We start from the raw sequence: 22,163 nt of genomic DNA, 5'->3' as shown, positions 1-22,163 counted from the left end.
ATTCTGGGAGAAGTAAAGTATGTTGATACAATGGTATTCTCATGTAAACCCTCCTGTTCAGTGTTTCGATAATTTCCAGGCCTTTTAGATTTAGGGCCCGATGAACAAAGGGAACCTTAGACAAATGTCTAAGTTTAAATCTTAAGGTAAGTAAGGAGTCCACACTCTGGGCACATTTTCCACACTGGAGGCAGAATTGCCACCCGAGTGCGGAAATTCCACTCCGCACCAAGAGTGGAATCTCTGCACTCGGGGGACATCTCATCCCTCGAGCAGATCTCCACCCCGGGTGCAGAGATTCCATCCCGAGTGCGGACGTCAAGATACTAATCTAAGCTGTTTTGCTTTTTATGTGAATGATCATAATATGATCGAATAAATTACTACTCCTTCTAATAACTTACCTTTGTGAATACTGAAAAGTAGTGAAGGTAGACTTTTAGTCTAAACTCCGACCAGAAGTCAAACTTTCTTTGTGAATCAGGCCCTCAATGTCCAACTGAATATAATAAACTGAAGAAAAGAGCAGCTCTCACCTGATCCAGGTAGATGGTGACTTGATCTGGTGTGATTTCCACCCTCTTAACATCCTTCTTGCCCTTAAGCTGTGAACAAAAAATCTCAGTTGAGTGTGTGCATCCCTGGGTCCTTGAGCCCCTCCTATACTATGCAGCTTTTTCACCCACCTGACCACCTGTTTATGTGCACGTCACTACTCCGGGGCGCTGCCACTCTGTCACACTCAATGCTTCCATGCATCCGTCTCGTTTTGTGGTTATGCTTTTTGTCTCCCTCTCACCCCTGTTACTTGTTCTCTAAGTGTCTTGCTATCATCTATCTCTGTCCCATCCTGTCTTAGTTTGTATATCTGACCAGCCAGTCCCCACAACTCACTTAATACACCATCTTCTGTCACTGACTAGATGCATCTTATATCAGTCTGAGATGTGACATCATGCATTAAATATTGTTTTGGCTCAAGCCACGTACAGCGGACAAATATGAATAATCGTGATACAGAGATAAATTCTACAATAACTTCAAAATATGACTATAGTTATTAGAATTTTTGGGAAATATTCTAGGAAAATCATTGATGAGAGGGACTCACGATATCCAAGATACTCATGATCATCAGATCTGGGAATTTACATTCAGCAATTATAGCTTGAGTTCTCACTTTGGGCCTCATTTACAATAAAGTGCTGCAGCGTGCCACCGCAAGCCCTTTGGCTGCACCACACTGTGGCACTTTGAAAGCACAGGGATATGAAGGATCCCTCTGCTCTCCCCTGCGCTGGCACACAATTAAGTGCCATGCGCCGACTGCAAATAAACAATCTGAAATGGCATTTTTCAACATCTATGTGTGCTGCATTCGCACACATAGAACTTGTAAAACATAATTTTTTTTAAATGATTGCTTATGTGGAGGAAGAACACCTACCTGCACATAAATAATCGTAAGAGGTGATTTTGTTGGAAAGGAGGAAAGAATAACTAAGAGAAATTAATACATTTCTCCTCGTTGCGCCTCCCTACGCCTCCCCTGGGAAGGCGTAGCATTCACATACATTTCCAGATTTACGATTTTGTAAATCTGGAAACATTTCAGGTTCCAAGGGTGTTGTGTGGGAACGCCCACAGCAACACCCATGGAATGCCCCTTTCACGCAAAGTGCTGCGTGTAAAGGTGCCGTATTTAGAAGGACAGGAAAAGTCAAGTAGGGGGGTTTTTCCTGTCCTTGTAAATATGGGGCAGTAAAATGAGCCGCCGGTCCGTCACAAAAAGTGACGCACTGGCGGCGCAAGTGGCTTGTAAATAAGCCCCCTTTTTCCTTGTAGCTGGATCGAATTTTACATTGGTAGGTATGAGTCTCAGTGAACAGTAAGGGTGCAGTTGGATCGAGATTAAGTATCATTAACAAATGTCAGCCCTTTGGCTTCTACCCTTCGGAGATACCACTGCTGGTACTTGAAAAAGTGAAATGATGAAAGGTTCCATATAGAAAGCATGTGGAAGAGGGGCAGCCATTTCTAATTCCACTTGTGATGGAAATAGGTAGAGAAGAGGGATCATTTACAGATATTACCACCCAAGAGCACAGATATCCAGGGGACATATTTTTGAAGAATACATAATCAAACCGGCGCTGACCAAAGGAAGGCACTTAAACGTCAATCTGATTCCAGCCTAAGATTGCATTTTTTTAATGCCGAATATTTTAAAAGAAATTCAGAATCAGGATGGACCGAGCATCAAATTGTAGTGCCCATTTGGTGCAAATATCCAGTGTTTTTCGCAACAGAGTTGAGAAAAAAATAATTAGGAATCTTAATGGAAACCGTTATATTTGGGATGTTTTGTAATGGTTGGCCAAGTCAAGTTGGTCTTTCTGAAAAATCCACCATTCTGGCAAAACATGTTGCATTCATGTGTTAAGGTCAGTGACATGAAAGTGTGCATTATAAGTGGGGTGGCCTTGCAAGGAAGAGGTTGGAAAGGAACAGAAATCTCTCATATTTCATGGTGTGTAGAGTAAAAGATGTGTCCACATGATAAAAACTACAAAGGCACCATGCACATTCCGGTATCATAATTTTCCACTAGGTGAAAAGCCTGCATGATTACTTTCTGCTCCTTGGAGAACTCCAGGAAATCTACCACTGTCATATTTTCAGGATTACTCCTAGGTATTTTTGTGAATGCTGTGACAGTCGGAGATTTGCTCCAACCATGGAAGGAAATCAAGAGGAAATAGCAAATTTACAAGCCAGACTGGAACAATATCCCACCACCACCGTTCACTATGGGCCGTATTTGCCCCATCTCACCTCTCGCACAGAGCTCTTCACAGGAATAAACCCAGACACCATGTCCACCACAATGAGGGCCATGTTCGAAGTCTCCCGGTTACCGATGTAGCTGTGGAAGCAGACAGGAGGAAAACATTGGTAAAGCAGTATCTGCCACCCTGTTTGGACTGCATCAAAAGCAGACAAGATTAAAATTGTCCTCAAAAATAAAATCTCCCCCACCCTTTCACTATTATATATATATCTTATTATATTATGTATTGTATTTCTCTCTTGTCTGCCGGGTCAGAGGAGGCCCCACAATGAAGAAGCCGTAAACCTTGTTAGCCTCGTGTACCCGTTCTTTTCCATGTGGAGCAGAGGTTTGGTTGGAGATATATATATATATATATATATATATATAGATATATATATATATATATATATATATATATATATATATATATATATATATATATATATATATATATATATATATATATATATATATATATATATATATATATATATATATATATATATATATATATATATATATATATATACCTGTTTTAATAGCTAAAACAAATAGGGCTTTGGATAGCAGTCCTACGCATCTTGTCAGCTCCATTTGCCCACAACAGGCTACCTATGATGCCCTTACTGTGGCCCATGAAAATTTGTATGATACCTTGAGAGCATGCTTTACTCGGCAGACCACTAATAGACACAGGAAAATCAAACATGATCAAACATGGTTTAATAAGGACAGTAGTACAGCAAAATCCAATCTGAGGCAAGCCCCATTGGGTGGCAAGGTGGACAACATTAGAGCTTGTAGGTAATTTTATAGAGTGGCGCAATTGAAGGCACAATAAGACTGGGGTATTAATGATAGGGATGACATATGAGGCTGTAACCCAAAAAGATATTCGAAAGTTGGCAGCTTGTCGCCAATGAGGGGCCACTGAACCCCTTGCTAATACTATACATCCTGATGTGTGGCACAAGCATTTCTCAGACCTTTACACAACTAACCAGCTAGATACCCCGGATGATAGGATTCGTCTTGTAACAAATATATCTAAAACCATAGACCAGACACGCCAACGTGATCCAATTATTGTTTATAAAGATACCTTTAGGGCCGCCTGTGGCTGCAGGTAAAGCTGCTGGGACCGATGAAGTTGCTGGTGATCTTTATCTTTCTGATCCATACAACTGGGCTGCCTATATGAACACGCGAAGCAACTTAATTGTAAAAGGTATGGCCATTCCCCCTAGTTGGAAAGCAGCTAAGATTGTTCCTGAGCACAAAAAGGGCTCAAGGGATTCCCCCCTTAATTTTAGACCCACTAGTCTAATTGGTGAGACCCAAAAGATCTTTTGCAGACAGATATTGTATCATCTCTCCATTGGATAGAGGAACACAGTGCTTTGTCGCATCTCCAAGCGGGCTTCATAAGCCAGGTTAGCAAAGTGGACCAGATGTATTACCATCTACTGGAAATGTGTTTTACTTGAAAAGTCCCAGTTATACTTGGTGTTTGTGGACCTCAAATCCGCGTTCGACCTAGTCCCCCATTCTAAACTATGAGATACACTGAAGAACAATAAGATCCTGTTCGACTTGTTGGATATATTTATTCTACTTCATCAGGATACATGTTATGTTATGTTACGCATTTTTATAAAGCGCACAGCTGCCCCGACGAAGGGGCGTCCCGGCGCGTCAAGTCTGCTGGGGGTGAACTGAGTGAGAAGGTTGATGTCCATAAATGTGTCTGCAAGGGATGCATTCTTGTGCCCACATGGTTTTCTTTGTTTATAGATGATCCTTTACTTATATCTAAGCCGCCAGGCCTACAAATTCTGGAAGATAGATTCCTGTCTTTCTGCAATGACCGTGGGTTGGCGATCAATCACCAAAAAACTAAATTCATGGCCATCAGCACATATAGGTCTTATAGAGGTTCCATCATGGTAGAGAGAAAACCTTTGGATAGGGTAAATGAGTTCAATTACTTGTGTTAAACATTGTCCAAAGATATGTCTTGGTCTTACCATTTGGACGACAGCTCTTTGAAATTAACACATCAAACCATAGCTGTCATAAGGATATTCAAATCCTCTAAACGTAGGCACATTTCTCCTGCCCTAAGTCTGTAGAAACCAAGCCCCTATAGTTTTGGCGAGACCATTCAACTTTCACAAGCGTTCTGGTTGAGGCTTATGGATATGGTGGAGGGAGCAACTGTACTGCGCCTGCTCACGGACGAGTGACTTTGGCTCTGAGGCAAAATGGGCAACTTAGGGTCTTTGGAGGTGAATCACATCTTGCACTGAGACCCACCCGTCCCGATAACTTAGCCCCTATCTTTCCATCAGAGAACTTCAGTCTCTCTCCACATGAGGTTGCAGGGAAGGTGTACTGCAGCTGTGACATCAGGTTTCCAGTTAAAAAAGTTTGTGTTGGGTAATTTTCCAACAGAAATGCTTTTGTTCAATAGTTTTCCACTAAAACGCTTTATGCAGTAAAATTTATTTGTTAAAAGTATGTTTTGCTGGGTTGTTTATCGACAAAATCATGGCTGTGCTCAGTTTTCTACTCTGTTTTTTAAAACTTTCCAAATATATAGAAGTAAGCCCATTTTCACATTAGAATCCATCAGAGTCATCTTCTCTGTCGCTTATTTAATCCACATTTATGATTGTAACATTTCCTAACCATCAAAGAATCATTGTGCTGTGGACTCCTGGAGGAGTGGATCTAAGTGTATCTCTTGGTGGCAACAATGAGCAGGCACCCAAACACTACAACAGCCACAAGTATGGTGGAAACTCCTACTACACTGAAAAGAAGTTTACTTTGTGGCAAAGAAATGTCTTTTTGTAATACAAAAGTGTTTGGTTACTGTGTTACTGTTGAGTAATGACTCATTTCATCCAAATTATTATAACCTTCCAATTTTTTCAATCTACGTGTCAGAGTTGCTATTGTAAAGTGTTTCTGACCGAATAGTGGTGCTATTGTCAAATGGATATGCAAGGGTCATCAAGCACAGACATATCACCTTACTGGAGACTACCTTTAAGGGCGTCTACTAAAAGAAAACTCAATGTTACTAACCAAAGCAAAACATCTGAGGAAGTAGGAGTACTTCTTTCAGTAGTAAAATCCTCTCTCTAAAAATCTTACTCTGAGATTTTAGGATAGAAAACAGAAGGTAACCTTGGAGCAACCTTCCATCTTTTCCTTACATGGAACAAGCCCCAAGTGGGGCAGGAAGAGTGGGAGATGAACATTCCACAGGTAGGTTCCACATGAAGAATTGCAGAGCCACCAGGCCTGTCCTCTCCATTATCTCTATTAAGGTAGCTTCCTAATTCCTCCTGAGAGTCAGTGGTGGTTACTAATGTTGCTAAGTGACTCAAATTGGCACCCATCTCAATGAACCTGTAGTGGTAACCAGGTGCAGCATTACCTGTGGGTGGGTTTTTGACATTGTACTGCTTTCTAAATTTACCATTGTTTAGATATTAGACATAAAAATTATATATATTAAAAAGTTTTTTTCCCCAAGTCAAAATGCATATCTATTTAATTTATTAAGAACTAAGAATAAAGACAAATATAACTATTTGAGATATTTTGCTTACGTTTTTTAAACTATTAGAAAAAAAGGCCTGCTAGGGTGGCTGCACCCACACAAAAAACATGAAAAATTCACATTTTACACAATTGTACAAGTACATTTCAATTTGAAGCTTTACTTAAGTCCCCATTGATGGGCTTCCTCTACTGCAGCACATTTCCATGGTGGCTAGAATCCTGTTAAGTATGTGGTATAATCATGATGTAAGAGATTCTCACCTGGCAGTGACTGTGACCCCGAACTTTGATTTTGCTGCTTCTGTGCAACTCTCCGGATCGGTAGTTACAGCCAGCTTGAAAGTGGCATCGCTCTGCGGAGGCGGAATGTTGTACCTCAAAGTTGTCTGCCAGGGAAAAAATTTAATAAGCTAGTTGAGTAAATCTGAGAGAGCCGCAAAGTGTGATGGCCCACAGCCCAGGGGTCCAAATAAAAAATGGAGGTAGTTTTCAGAAGGTATATTTGCTGCTATTGAGAAGCCTTTTTAAAATATTTCATTAATGTAACTTAAACGAATCGTTGAGTACTGTGGTCTCATCTCCTTCGTCTTAGAGGAAACGGATCCGGAAAAACTTGAAAAATCAAGGTCCACTGTCCACGGAACACCAGCCGGCCCACCCAGGATAACCATTCAGGTTAAGAGTTTTTCTGCTCATGGACTTTATTATTTGAAAGATCTCACTTAGAAAATGCCTGGTGCAGTCTAAGAATCTGACCCATAAAAAGAATGGAAACACCAAGAAGCAGATTCTGCTAAATCAATAGATTTAACCCACGAAAAGCCTTGAGGATTGTGTGCGTCTGCGCTTTTATACTCTAGAATCTCACAAAAGGAATGTTTTGTACATTGTCGTCTCTTATACTTGAAAATACAGAGCACCAGAGGGAAAGCCTAGATATGTAGATGAATAACGTTCATGGAAATTAACTGTTGGTTTCAGGCTGAAGGTGTTGCAATCCATTGTAGGAAATCTGATGGATCTCAAAGAAATCCTCAAGAATATTAATGCCAATGAATTGCAGAGAAGTAATTTGTTAAGGATGCATCTACTGCATTTTTGATAAAAGGGATTTAATAACTTTCCACAAAAAATGGCCTAGAGTGATGGGGGCTCCAATCACAGTAAGCTCCAGACTTCAGTGCCATATATTTACCGAAACCTAGGGCCCGAGTCACAGAACTAACTTAAGAGAAAACCCTAAACTTACTACCATTTTGGTATTCACAGAAGGCGCTTACTCATTTTGGTATTCACAGAAGGCACTTACTCATTTCGGTATTCACAGAAGTTACGAGTCCTAACTTTAGAACTCCTAAACGCCTTCTGTGAAAACCGAAAGCCTTAAAATTAGGATTTTTCTCAGTTTAGTAGTAGTAAAGTTAGGAGTCCTAACTTTAGGACTCCTAAACTGAGAAAAATCCTAATTTTAAGACTTTCGGTATTCACAGAAGGCATTTAGGAGTCCTAAAGTTAGGACTCCTAACTTCTGTGAATACCGAAATGAGTAAGTGCCTTCTGTGAATACCAAAATGAGTAAGCGCCTTCTGTGAATACCAAAATGGTAGTAAGTTTAGGATTTTGTCTTAAGTTAGTTCTGTGAATCGGGCCCCCAGTGCTTAATTTGTAACAGAATAAGTGCTGGGGACTAAACATTCAGCTCAGAAGCCCATGGCTAATGCTACAAAAAGTGGGGGTTCAGATTCCCGAGACATGTTAGTCCTCATTCCACCCCATGTTTTTTCCATCCTCCATCAGAGATTTACTGCTCCTTTATCTCACTATTTCAGGTTCTTTGTCATTCCTGCTTTCTTTATTTGTCACTGTCTCTCTTCTTCCTTTCCTCCTTTTGTATTTTATCTCTCTTGCACTGGGTAAAGGTGTGATGAGGAAAAATGAGCCGGACCCCAAAACTGAATGTCGGTGGGCCCCACCTGCAACCACCGGCTGAAATTAATTACTGCATCAACCATAATGGATCCAACATGATATGTTAAGAATTTGTAACCAGAACAATCATCTACAAGAAGGGCTTTTATTCAGGAAATGCCCGAAGCCTCATTCAGTAAACAAAATGCAATATTTGGGAGTGTGGCCTGTCTACATACCTTAGCATGTCTCATGCCAACTGATGCTCATCTGCTGGGCTCTCCTACAGTGAGAAGGAGAATTCCAGTCTAACCACTAAGACATATTAGGCCTTCTTTCCTAGGAATTCATGCACCTCACACTGATAAAATAAACCTATACTTGAACCTTCTATCAAGTGTCTACAAAAATCTGAGGCTTTCCATTCTACAAATGCCTGACATGTCGAGGACTTCTTTCTTCTCCCCGAATAAGCCTGGGTGAAACAGCAGTTCTTTAGCAACATTCCAGTGATCCCAAACTATTCCTCATACAGAGCTCCTGTGTGGGGAATTCCTAAGTTCTCTGGCAGAATACGGTTTAGAACAAAAAGAGCCCAAAATGTGAGTCCTCCCTTACCTGCACATACACACAGCCCTTCCCTGCTGCCGATATTGTGTATTCTCCTAGAACCTTCACGAGCGGTGCTTGCTGCATCAGAAGCCGATTTTTGTTGTCCACATGGAACTGTTGTTGGATCTCGCCCCCACTTTTGACAGTCACAGTGACTTCTCCCTTTTCGCTGAAGGTGGCCCCGGCATATCTGGCCAGAGCCATGAGAGCTACCACTGTGTCCTAGGAACATGGAGGCAACATGATTACTGTAAAGTGCCCATACACAAGCAGAATTGTTGTAACAGTGACCACGCACCACCACCCCCTTACTGGCTGGAGTGCCACAGCACTACCACACTTGCACCTACAGAATAGCAGATCATTGGAAGCACTCACACAGATCAGGTCTATTCACCTCTACAAACACTAACAGAAGCCATTCATTGCTACATGCCTCTGCCCACACAATGACCGAGTGGTAGTTCACAATTCTCCTACATCACCATCCACACATCTTTAAGAACCTGAAAGTGGCAACGCACCAGCACCTACTCACTGGCAGGAAAATGAAAGAGACTAGATTGTCAGAATGGTGGGAACTGACTAGTACATGCAATATGCTGCTACAAGTGACATCACATATCTTTTTGGGGCAGCTTCTGTTTATTCCGTGAAACCATCCATTAAGATGCCGGCCTCTGCATCAGCCACCCATATCTCAGAAAACTACTCTCAAAAGAACTAGATGTAGTCTATGAGCTAGAGCCACCATTCACTGCCAGCTCAGAATATCTCTTAAGCAGTGCATGAATCAGGTAGATCTCTCCTCTAGCAGACAAAATGGCCTACCTATTAACCTGAGCATGGAAAACCATTGCCGTTCCATCCTTCAATGCCTTCAAGTGTCACATGGCCAGGACAAACCACTCTTTGCCCGGGAATGATAAGAAGTGTTCAAATAATCCTGTGAGACCACTCTCTGTCAGGGTTTAATGGCCTGAAATTGTTCAAAGATAATGTTCTGCATTAGTCTGGACATTCATGTTTCAATGGAAGGGAAATTAAACCTTCACCTCTGTGATTGCGAGATCTTTTGAAGAACCATGGAACTAAATGGGCAACGTGAAAGCAAAGCATGATATTTAGAGGAAGATGCATCTGTTCCATTACCAGACCTGGCCTCTATGAAATAAGGTTTAATAACAAACAATAGACATCTTATGGATGTGATATCTGGACAGTGTTATTTAATGGGGCACTTCCATTTTTACTCTTTGCGCCTTTTACCTGGGTTGAAGAGAAGCCCCCGTATGGGTTCTGCTGCTTGGAGAGCCAGCTCACGATCTGTGATGCTGTGCCGAGGTCTTCTTTGGACACATGGGATTGAGACATGTACGCCAGCAGCACGTAGGATGTCATCTCCACCTCCGCAGAGGGTGCTTGATACCAATAGGGCACATCTTCTTGCTTGGGTTTGTCTTTGCGCTCCCAGTGGATCTGTCCCTCTGTAAAAATACAAATTAGAATCCGGGGGTTTAGGAAACCCTAACAGTGAACAGTACGGCACATCATTGAGGAAGATGACCATCAAAGAGAGAAGATGAAGTTTAATTAATTATCAAACCTGTCACCAAATATGTAGGTTTTACTAGCTTGCATTTTTAATGAACGGAAGAAGTGCCTTTTGATTGGATGCGGTGATTCCCAGGACATCTGTTGGGGAAGATGTGATGCCCGAGTGTTCCAAGCTAGAACTTCTTAGGCACTTCTTAGGCACTTCTGTGCCTGCTTATATTGAACACTGAACTGGCATTGGTCACAATCAGCTTGAGAGGCTGAGGGTAAGAGTGAGGGCTCTTCCTCAATGGCACCCTTCTTCAAATGGTCCAGCCTTTCATCCTTTGGACATTAGGGTTACATGTACAACAATACCCCCAGACAGATGAAAAAATATACTTGGGCATAAATAATAAACTTGAATAATACTTTCCAATATAAAGTGATTGGTCATCAGGCATCACCAGTATTTGTTTATCCCAGCAGTTGTGACACATGGCCGTATTTACAATGCAGCAGATGAGTTACTCTGCCACACATGCTGTATTATAAGTGCAGTATATCCAATTACACTTGCAATACGGGGGATGGGCTATCCGTCATGTCTGTGATAGAGTAATCCAATCACCAAACTCTAAATCAGGCTCTTAGGGTGACAGTGACGGATATCCTGCCCACTGAAATATAAATCCCATAGCATATAATGGGATTTATATTTCGACGGACAGCATATCCATCACTGTTGTGACAGAGTAACGTCGGCCAAGATCTACATTAGGCCCTTGGTCTCAATGTTTTGCCCACATCAATTTAGAAGAACATAATAAAATGAAATAAATAACTTCAGCTCCAAAATTAGCATCGGAATTACAAATTTGTAAACCTCAAGGAAAAATAGCACCCAAAAGATGAAAGCGCCAACAGTCACACAGGAACTAGGAGAAAGTCAAAAGGTATGACCGACCGCGGTGGAACGTGGATTTGGTTAAACAAGGTAGATTGGGTCTGATCTTGGCTTACCTTTAGACTTAGAAGAAAATTTTCATTCAAATGTTCTTCTAAGGTACAATTCAGCAAGGAAAGGTAGCTGCCAGTGTCTGTAGAAGAGTAATTTTTGGGGAGCCACTGGAAAAAGCCACGGTGAAGATACCTACATTCAGCCCATGTCACTTTTTTGTATGCTGAATATCTCCAGTGGGACGAAGCCGTATGCTGTAGCCGATGAGAGTTCCATGAGGCAAGATACCCTTCCTGAGAGTAGCAGCTGAACAGAATTTGTTACTGAACTACTGTGAAGTTGTGTGGACCGATGCCGCTCGGGTGGATCAGCAAGCAGGTAGGTCCAGGTCTCCTGTCGGTTCTCAGGCCACTTTTTGGTGGAAAAGTTTCCATGTCATAAGTTTCGTTTTTTGGCTGATTGGGCATCCTTCCCACCAAGTCCAGGGGTCTATGGGTACCACTTGGAGGGCAGGACTAATTTCAGGCAAATTCCAGGTGTAAGTTCAAGATTTTTGGAGCTTTGAGTCACTGTAGCTCCGAACAGGAAGCCAGCCAACTATCCCTTGGAATCACTCTGGTAGTCCTGTGATCAAGCAGCAAAGTAGGTTACAAGCAACAGGGCAGTCATCTGAGGGTAGAAGGCAGGTTTCAAGCAGCCATGCAGTCCTCAGCTAGAAGCAGGGCTGTCCTCTGAACTACAAAGCAGGCCTCAAGCAGCAGGGCAGTCCTCTGAAGTACAAGGCAATCCTTCGGGGGGGGAGGGCATTCTCCACAGGTCCGGGAGTGAACTGTGCATCTGATATTTATATGTGTTGCCAGCCTTTGAAGTGGGAGAAACCTCTAGGCCTTTCTACATCTGATTCAGGAAACTCCACCCCCCCCCCCTTTCTTCTGACCAGGCTCCAAGAGGTCAGTGTGGCAAAAGGCTGGTGTCCCCTTTAAAAGGTAATTAGGGCAGAGAACAGCTCCACTCCTCCCATCCTGTAGGATGTCCCATTCTGACAACACCTAGTCCCACTTTGTCTCAGTGTTTGGGAGGAATACACAAAGGCCAACTGCCTATTCACAGTAATGGGGCAAAGGCTGCAGGCACCAAATTGTTAGGACAGAAAAGTGACAACTTTCTAAAAGTGGTGTTTTCAGAATTGTGACTTAAATTCCATCTTTACTGTTAAAGAGAATTTTAATTATACTTCTTTTGAGCCCAACTATGATATTTCTACCTGTTCCCAATGAAAAGTTAGCGCTTACTAAATGTAATAAGGTAACCAAATGATATCCTATCGGAGGGGTAGGCTTCATAGTAGTGAAAAGCAAATTTAGGAGTTTCTCTCTACCAGGACACATGAAAAGTCAAAGGTACATGTGCAAGTTTTTTAATACACTTCCCCCTGCTCTCTGAACTGTGTTGGGTATACCTTATGGGTGACATATGTATTAAAAAGGAAGGTTTGGGTCTGGCAAGATGTTTATCTTACCATGTCAAAATTCAACTTTAAACAGCACACACAGGGTGCAATGGCAGGCATGAGTCACGTTTAAAGGTATTGTGCCATCTACCCCTGCGTTAGTTCACCTGTCAAGCTTGCCCGCAGTCCACCGACCTCTGCTGCCTTTTGTTTGTGCCTCATCTGCTCATTTTCTGCTCATTTTTATGCCTCTTCACTGCTCGCTCCTGCCCTATATTTTGCCTCTTTGTGCTCGAACTGCCCATTATTCTGCCACTTTATGCTTGTTTCTGACCTTTATTTTGCCTTTCTGCTCGTTTCTGACTTTTATTTTGCCTCTTTTTGCACATTTCCTACCTCTTCCTGCCATTTCCCTCCTCTTCCCACCCATGGCCCTGCTCTCCTCCTAGGACCTACTTACTGGAGGCCGTAGCATTAACCCATTGAGCAGGTCCCCGTGCAATCTCCTTCTGCGACAATTCTCCTGTACAGCATGCCCGCAGTCCGCTACCCTCTGCTACCTTCGGGTTGTGCTCCTCTGCTTGCTTTTTCCTACTAATTTTTCTGCCTTGCTTCTGCTCATTTTTGGCTTCTTTTTTTGCTTCATCTCTGCCTGTTCCTGCATTCTATTTTTCATCCATCAAGAACCTTAAGTCTCCAAGCATTACAGACAGTGGCTGAGGGCAGTTTGTCGATTCAGTGCTGGAGGGTAAGCAAGTTTCCTCCTTGCGACCAACATGTGGTCCATCGAAGCTTTGTTCAAGGGAAGCAAGTGTGTCACAGGATTCCCATGAGAAGGCTATCTTTGTTCTCCTATTCGGATACAGGCAATTGTAGAACTTCCACAGTTTTGTGCAAAATGGCCATTAATGGGGCCACCTACTCAGTGAGAGGCCCTGAGAGGCACTTCAGAGTGACATTTTGGTACGTTTCTAATCCTCTGGCACTCAGAGTTAAATAATCACCTGTATCCATACATTACGAAAGACAAGATGAGAATCAGAGCCAGAGAGTTCCTCAAGATGCTCAAAGTACTTATCATGGGGCAAGGGCATGCAAGGATTTTCCTCCTCAAGCAGTTGATGCCCTTTGTGTCTAAATCTGATCAAAAGGCATTAGTCTTGGGAAACTTGTTCAATTTCAGTAAAGAATCCATTCCCAGTGCAGGATGCACCAAGGATAGGCCTAGAAATTATGCTGTAAGAGCAATCAACAAAACTTTTGGCAACTGAAGAACCACGGCCAGCACCGGAGCCTCATGAAAAGGGGGCAGAGAGGGGTTGACAGCGGCCGGGGATGGAGTTACCAGCAGAATCTTGGTTGGACTTCCTGAAGTCTCCATAGGGCTGGAAGGCACATCATAGAGAGTCAGAACAAGGCAGAATATCGTCACCGTAGCATGTGCGACAGATGTGACCCAAGCTGATCAGCACTGAAACTTCAGAAAAGGGGCCACAATACTGGAGTGAAGTCTGGCACCAACTACAACACAACCAATATAGGCTTTGAGGACAATGTTAAGGCTTGGGTCGGGGAACCCTGCAGCTTAACGGAAAACCTCCCCTTCGAACTGGAACAATGTTTAAAAGTAGAACAATCCCTGTTGTGGGGCTTTTTGCGAGATGACTTGTCTTTGTTCTTGGAAGCCCGCCACTTTGAAAACTTAGCTGTCATAAGCAAGCTAGAGAGAGATTGAGTGAAACCTGTAGTAGAGTCAGGTTGAGTGTTTTTGGAAGACCCGCACCATGAAGAGTTTCACCCAGTACTACTTGATGACGTTGCTGGTCATGCGGCCTACTTTTCACATGAACCAGCTATGTGTTTTTGGATGCAAGCACCAGAGAAAAATGTCATGAGGGTCAGACATCAACATCTGCTTGTGGAAAGAAGGAGTTGTACCATATAAACCCTGAAATCGTTTTGCATGAAAACATTTGAGGAGTGCAACTCCGGATCCACATCAAAGTTGGTGGAAAAAAAGTAAATGACATCAAGATGCTGGAGTCCGCCCGCCATCCTAATGGGGCTCTTAGTGTTATTCGTAGCCTGTTTGGTTCCTCTGCTTATGAAGTAGATTGGAAGGTCCTTATTTATTTTTCTGCTACGGTTATAAGTTACTTAATAAATATTTGTCACAAAATAAGAATAAGGCAAATTTCTCATGGTATATAAAAACCCCTGTTGCTTTACGCAGCTGTTTGAAAGTAGAGTTATTATTCGATAAGGACTGAAATCTCTTGATCATTACTAGTCCCCATTAGGGTCAGCACTCCATTGAACACAGTAGTTCCAATAGGAATTTCCTCTATAATCAGCATTATAACGAGTGCATACATTTCATAGTAATTCCCAGTACACATTTTGCTAACAACAACCGCCTAGAATTTGTGCAGGAAATACTGCAGTACTGTCAGTCAGTCAAATCACTTTATTCGATACTTAAAACATTTTTAAGATAATAAAAGTACAAAGACGCACAGTATGAAGTTAAGAGAGGATACAGTTTTCACAATAAGAAATAGTCACAGTAATTTGATGGCAGACATTAGATTTAAAAACAGGACTAAAATATATATTTCCTAATTCATGAAACAGCGTGGTCCCGCCGCCTAGTCTTCCATGAGAGAAGTAGATAGGAGGCCACAGTATAACATACTAGTTCATTAGGTAGTAATTGTAAAAAAATACATAGCTAGACCGTGTTAGACCTGGCACCAGTGGCGTGGGTCTCCCTTCCATTTCTTGCTGTTGCCTCCTGTGTTTTTGCTATGTGTTTTGCTGGTCTAGATGCTTTGGGCACTGTGCCACTGCTATTCAGTGCCACAGTGCAAGTGCTCCCTATTGTAAAGTATTGTATTGGATTAGTGACTCCATGATTGGTTCATTTGATTTACTTGTCAGACCCTAGTGCAGTGCACCATGTGTGCCCAGGGCCTGTAAATCAAATGCTGCTGGGGCCTTGCAGCACTGGTTGTGCCACCCACAGAAACAGCTTGTAAAATGTGACTCAGACTTGCCATTGCAGAGCCTGTGTGCAGCCAGGGACTGCCATGTCGACTTGGCAAGTGCACCCACTTGCCAGTCCCTAAATCGTCCCTTTTCTACATATTAGTCACCCCTAAAGTAGGCCCAAGGGCAGGGTGCATTGTAGGTAAAAGGTAGGACATGCCCTGATGTGTGTAGCATGTCCTAATAGTGAATTACAGCCAATTTAGTTTCACTATTGCAAAGCTACCTGTTCCCCATAGGCCCGAATGGGCAGTTTGATTATAACATCTTATAACCCTGACTCAGGAAACTATGTAGAAATTCGACTTTAGTATGCCTGAACTCAGAATGATAAAATACATCTTTTAGTGAAGTTGGTTTTAGAATTCTGTGTTTGAAAATACCACTTTTAGAAAGTAGGTATTTTTTTGCCTAATTATCCAAGCTTGCCTCTGCTATGTTGTGTATTCCTTGTCTAGTTTGTGAGCGACAGTGGTCAGGGGGCTCCAGGAGACAGGGTGAGTCAGCACAGGGTTGAATAGACCTATCTGCATGTAGAGTGGTGGGAGGATTTGCACTGGTGCCTGAATAGGGCTGTGCCTGCCTTCCACAATGCTGGCTCCACCTCCTGTGGTGCGGCGGATGACCCTGGCCCACACTGTCAAAGGAAAGAAGGAGTCCTGTAAAAAGGTGCTCCAGGACTACACAGAACTGGTTTGAACTAGATACAGACACTCTCTGCCTTCAGAGACAAAGGAGTTTGGTGTATAAAAGGGGGGACCCAGACCCCAGAACTTTAGATCACTTCTGAGAATCAAGACGACCCTTTGACAAGGAGAAGAACCAAGGAAGCTGAAGGAGGAGACTGCCCCTGTGCTGTGCTGTGTCCATTTGTAGTGTTTTCACTGTATTACTGTATGTGTTCACAAATGCTTTACACACTGCCTCTGACATAAGCCTGTCTGCTCGTGCCAAGTTACCAAGGGGGTAAGCAGGCGTCATTTTAGAAGTGTACCCCCTTACCCTGACTAGAAGCAAGGATCCCTATTTGGACAAAGGTACCTACCTCTGCCAACTAGAGACCCCCAGTTCTAACAGATGGCATTGAGTAAAATGGTATTTACAGCAGTACTGGAGAGTATTGAAGCACAGAAAGGGCTTGGGGAGAGGAGAACGTGCAGTTTTCCTTGTTTAGTCCCCATTCTGACGTACACAGCTCAGATTGGAGAGGTAATACCATACCCAGCAACCCTGAGGTGGCCGAGGGCGGCCGGGCGGGCGCACCGCTACATCGGTAGGACAGCGGAGACGGGAGGAGAGGGACACGCGACGTCCCGGACTCGCGGCCTGCCCTGGAACCTGTGGTCTGCGCGAAATCACTGGGCTGGATATCGGCGGTGGGGGCAGTGCCCTGAGGTCAGCAGCGGCTGAGACGGGGCCTGCGTGGCAGAGCACCGCCTTCCCTGTGGTGGCAGAGGGCAGCCAGGCGGGCGCACCACTACAACGGAGGTGGAGGTGAGGCGGCGAGATTGACGGCCGGTGAGCAGCACCCAGTGAGAGGTATAGCGCTGAGGTGCCCCGCTCTTCCCTGGAGCCCCGCTTCTGTGCACCCCTATATCCGGATGACCCCCCGGGGGGTCCCCATGAGACGGTGCCCGGAGGGGGAACCCTAGTCCTGCAAGGCCCGGGGGAATGGGCAGGAAGCACATACGATAACCCCCGGAGGGGAGGGGAGTGAGGCGGAGCGTGCCTGGCGCCCCCTCTTGGTTCTCCCTCGGGACACCGGGACGACACCGGCCGACAGCACACGCCCAGTCCTTGGACCAGTCTGGAGGCGTCCCGGGGGCGGCTTGGCGGCGAGGGAGGCCATTCACCTACACAGTGACTCGCTGCCTTGTCGGCAGGGCTTCACTGGTGGCCACGTGGCAGCCGGAGCGGCGGGGCTGGGAGGTACCGTAGGCCCAGCCCGAAGGTTCGTGAGACGGCCGTCCTGTGGGGCGTCCCGGCAGGAGTGATCTCCGTCGCGAATTGCTCTCGTGAACGGGGGCTTCGCGAGGGATCCCATCATGAGGCCCAAGGGAGCGGCGGCGGCCCAAGCTAACAAATTGGACAAGTATACGGTCCCGAGGCAGCCCCCCCCCAGTCCGAGGGGGCAGCGGGAGTCGCCGGCGGAGCCCTCCCTGGCGGCCATCATGTCCGCCATTCAGGCCCTGGGGACTACCCTTGAGACTAAAATTGACAAAATGTCCATTGAAATGAACCTTTTACGCACAGACCTCAATAAAACGTCGGACAAGGCCAGAGCCAACGAGACGGACATCGCGGAACTCCAAGCCTCCTCCAGAAAGCTTGAGCAAAGGGTTAATGAGCTAGTCCACCAGCACCGCCAGGTGGCCCTGAAGCTGGAGGATCAGGAAGGGAGGGCCCGAAGAAACAACGTCCGGGTGGTGGGTGTCCCGGAGGGTTCGGAAGGGCCTAGCATGGACTTGTTCCTCGAGGACCTCATCCTCAACAACCTGAAGCCAAGGCGGCTCTCCGCTATGTTCTCTGTTGAAAGAGCTCACCGCGCGCCGGTCCCCAGGCCTAAACCAGGGGCCCCGCCGCGAACCATCATAGCCCGGATCCTCAACTTTAGAGATCGGGACGCCATTCTACAAGCTGCAAGGCAAAAAGGGGACATACAGTACGAAAACGCAACGGTCAGATTTTTCCCTGACTTCACGCTCAAGGTACAACTGGAGCGACGTTCGTATGAGGGGGTAAAGGCAACATTACGGGAAAGGGGCATCAAATACATGATGTTTTTCCCAGCGAAGCTCAAAGTTATCGACAGCAGTAGATCCCTCTTCTTCACTTCGCCTTTGGAGGTGCAGGATTGGCTGGATAGGGGGGCTTCGCGACAGAAGGCCGACACGGCGAGGGAGGATGGAAGCACCGCGCGGACTGGCCCGCTGGCCCCCCGAGCAGATGGGGCGGAGATGGAGAAATCAAGTCAAAGTTCCTGGCGTTCACGATCCCGCAGTCCAGATCTGGGTGGCATATGAGGACCGCAGGGACGTAGGGGTTGTAGAATAAAAGTCCCCCCCCACCCCCTCCCCGGAAGATCTGCTGAACTGTAATGTATACTTTCATTCCAAGACTTGGTTGGGGGAGACGTGCCCGGGGTGTCCCTTCGGGGGTAGGGGCATCCCTCTTGGGGTGTGTGGGGGGGTGCCTCGGGCTGAGGGGGGCTGTGAACCTCTTGGCGGGCTCGGCAGGGGTGTGGTGCCCCACTTACAGATGGCCTTGACAGCTTCATTCGAGGGAGGGGCGGGGGAAGCTGTAACTGTCGTGGTGATAGGCTCGCATGAACTGGAGAACACTTGACATGCTAATAAAGGGGGGGACGCCCACCGGCTGGAGTTGGTGCTAGCGCACGCCTTGCAGTTAGGTTTGTAAGAGGGAGGGTCTCTCTCTCCTTCTTGTTTAGGGCGAAAGGCGCTCTGCTAGTTGGGGGATGTGTGTCGTTGTAAACCTACACAGCATGGTAGCAGGGAGGGGCGGGCGGCGAAGGGAGGGGCGGGCGGCGAAGGGGGGGGGCAGTTCTGGGGGGGAAGTTAGCAATGTTAGCGGGGGGTGGGAGTTTTTATCGGTCACGAGAAAGCACTCCTTATGAGTGGGACCAGTGAGCAGTGGGCCACAGCGTTAAGACGACTGTACTGCATCATCTTTGGAAACGGCTATGAGGTGGGATAAGAGTATCAAAGTGCTTAGCTGGAATGTGAATGGGTTGGGGGACAAGCTCAAGAGGAGTATAGTAGTCCAATTCCTCAAAAGGCACCTCCCGGATGTTGTCCTCTTGCAGGAGACGCACATCATCGGAAATACATGTCCGGCACTTAACAGGTGGGGGTACACTTTGGCCGCACACGCCGGCTTCACATCGGGATCCCGAGGGGTGGGCATTCTTCTACGCCGTAACTTCCCAATAGTAATCCAACATACACACACTGACCCGTTGGGCCGCTACGCAGTACTCACGGGTAGGTGGGAGGTCCGCACACTCAATCTGGTGACGGTGTATATTCCGCCTGGTCTCCAGAATCAATCCTATCAGGAGTTGGGGGCACTTCTCCTCTCCCTTCCAGAGGGGCAGCTCCTGGTTGGGGGGGGGGAAATTTAACGCAGTAGTGTCCGGACACTTGGATAGACAGCCGCCACGAAACATTGCATCGGGGCAGAGGTGGCTAGCTGACTTCCTGGAAACATATGGGCTGACTGACATATGGCGCCTGCGCCACCCCACTCAGCTACAATACACTTTCTTTTCAGGACCGCATCACACGTTCTCCAGGATAGACTGACTTCTTGAATCACGGTGTCATGCTGTAGGAGGGTAAGAAGGTAAACACTTAGCCAGGGGCATATCGAACCATTCCCCGCTCTGGGCGCACCTTACATTTGGAGAGAAAAGGGTGGGATGTGTTGCGCCCATAAATCCCTGGTGGCTGCGCAATCCCGAGATTAAGAAGGCGCTCACGCAGTCCATAGATCACTACTTCACCGAAAATGTCGGTACGGTTGAGAATCCGTCCACCCTCTGGGAGGCCTTTAAAACTGTGGTGAGGGGGGAGGCCCTATCACAAATTGCCGGACGACGGAAAGAGAGGGAGAAGCAGATGCTCGAGATGGAGCAGGATCTCCTCGCACTAGAAAGCGAGGCGCAGGTGCGCGGGACCCTACAGACCCAGCATCAAATGCAGCTGAATACAAGGCCCTAGCCATGGAGGCGGCAAAGACGCTAGACACAAAGGTGGGCAGTTGTACGACCAAGGGGACAAGGCGAGTAAGCTCATCGCTTGGCTGGATAAAAAACAAATGGCAGAGAGTGGTGGCCGAAATCCGCTCAGCGGCGGATTCTCCCCTTACCGAGCTGCAGCAGATAATCTGTGAATTTGCCGCACATTTCAAAGGAGTGTACAGCAGTGGAACGGACCGATCGGAGGAGGACTCAGCTGAGCTCCTGAAGGACATTAGGCTGCCGGTACTCTCGGAGGAGGACCGCGAAGGGCTAGACGGTGACCTTACCGTCGCTGAACTGGCCAAAGCTATTGGAGACCTGCAGACGGGGAAGGCCTTGGGCCCGAATGGCATATCCATGGAGTTGTATAAGCTTAGGCCCGACAGTCTAGGTGTGCATCTCAAAAATATGTTCGAGGACAGTAAGGTGCAGGGTATATTGCCGAGAGACCAACGCATTGCCACCCTGGTGGCTATCCCCAAGGAGGGGAAACCCAGAGACCGCTGTTCCTCATACAGGCCAATATCGTTGCTAAACGCTGAATCTAAGATACTGGCCAAGCAACTGGCGAACCGGCTCAAACCCCTACTCACTAAGCTGGTCCATCCAGACCAATCGGGCTTCATGCCACACCGGAACACGGCTCTCAATCTACGGCGGCTCCATGGTGTTATGGGGCGCCGCCAGACGATCCAAGAAGATGCGGTGGTGGTGTCATTGGATGCCACTATGGCATTTGATACTCTGGAATGGCCCTATATGATGGCGGTTCTCAAGCGGCTGGGATTTGGACCCAACTTTGTTGGAAGGGTGCGCCTCCTCTATACCGAACCACTGGCACAGGTGGTAGTCAACAGGGGCTCCGAGGTTTTCACGCTCGCGAGAGGGACGAGACAGGGCTGTCCCCTCTCGCCCTTGCTGTTTGCGCTCTGCCTCGAGCCTCTGGCGGCCTGGATAAGACAGGATCCCTTGATACGAGGGCTGCGCTGGGCGGAGGGATGGGAGGACAGAATCTCAGTGTACGCGGACGACGTCCTGCTCTACCTGGCCTCACCAGCAAAATCGCTCCGGGTTGCATTAGATATCCTTACCAGCTTTGGGAAAAACTCCGGCTACAGTATCAACTGGGGAAAATCACTGCTTTATGTGCTGCACGGAGCCCCCCCTCCTCTCCCTCGTGGGTGCCCGATTCAGATAGACACGGAGGGATTCAGATACCTAGGAATCTCCGGGGATGCACAAAAACGCTTTGAGACAAATCTCAGGCCGCCTCTGCAGAGGTTCCAAAGGGATGTGGCGGCATGGAAAAAGCTCCCGTTGACGTTGCTTGGGCGAGCGGCCCTATTCACAATGATGGCCTTGCCGCAGTTTTTGTATGCGCTCCAAAACTACCCAGATTTGGTGCCACACAGATACTTTGCGAACATCGAAGCCGCACAGCGGGACTTGCTCTGGAGTGGCGTGCCACGTATGTCTCTCC

The 22,163-nt window shown here is 46.2% G+C and overlaps 1 protein-coding gene across 1 annotated transcript in view; it reads right to left on the bottom strand.

Moving 5' to 3' along the window:
- Window positions 1–22,163, bottom strand: part of LOC146812866 (alpha-2-macroglobulin-like protein 1) — a 252,930-nt gene that overhangs the window by 11,421 nt on the left and 219,346 nt on the right. Inside the window, exons 29-33 of the mRNA XM_085619942.1 lie at window positions 10,199–10,416; window positions 8,936–9,151; window positions 6,671–6,795; window positions 2,836–2,926; window positions 537–605 (exon numbers count right to left, since the gene is read on the bottom strand). Coding sequence (XP_085476068.1) covers window positions 537–605; window positions 2,836–2,926; window positions 6,671–6,795; window positions 8,936–9,151; window positions 10,199–10,416 — 719 coding nt within the window. The remainder of the gene's footprint in view (window positions 1–536; window positions 606–2,835; window positions 2,927–6,670; window positions 6,796–8,935; window positions 9,152–10,198; window positions 10,417–22,163) is intronic.

Source organism: Triturus cristatus, chromosome 7 (genome assembly GCF_964204655.1).
Source record: "Triturus cristatus chromosome 7, aTriCri1.1, whole genome shotgun sequence".
NCBI lineage: Eukaryota > Metazoa > Chordata > Amphibia > Caudata > Salamandridae > Triturus > Triturus cristatus.
This window is presented reverse-complemented; position numbering and strand designations above follow the sequence as displayed.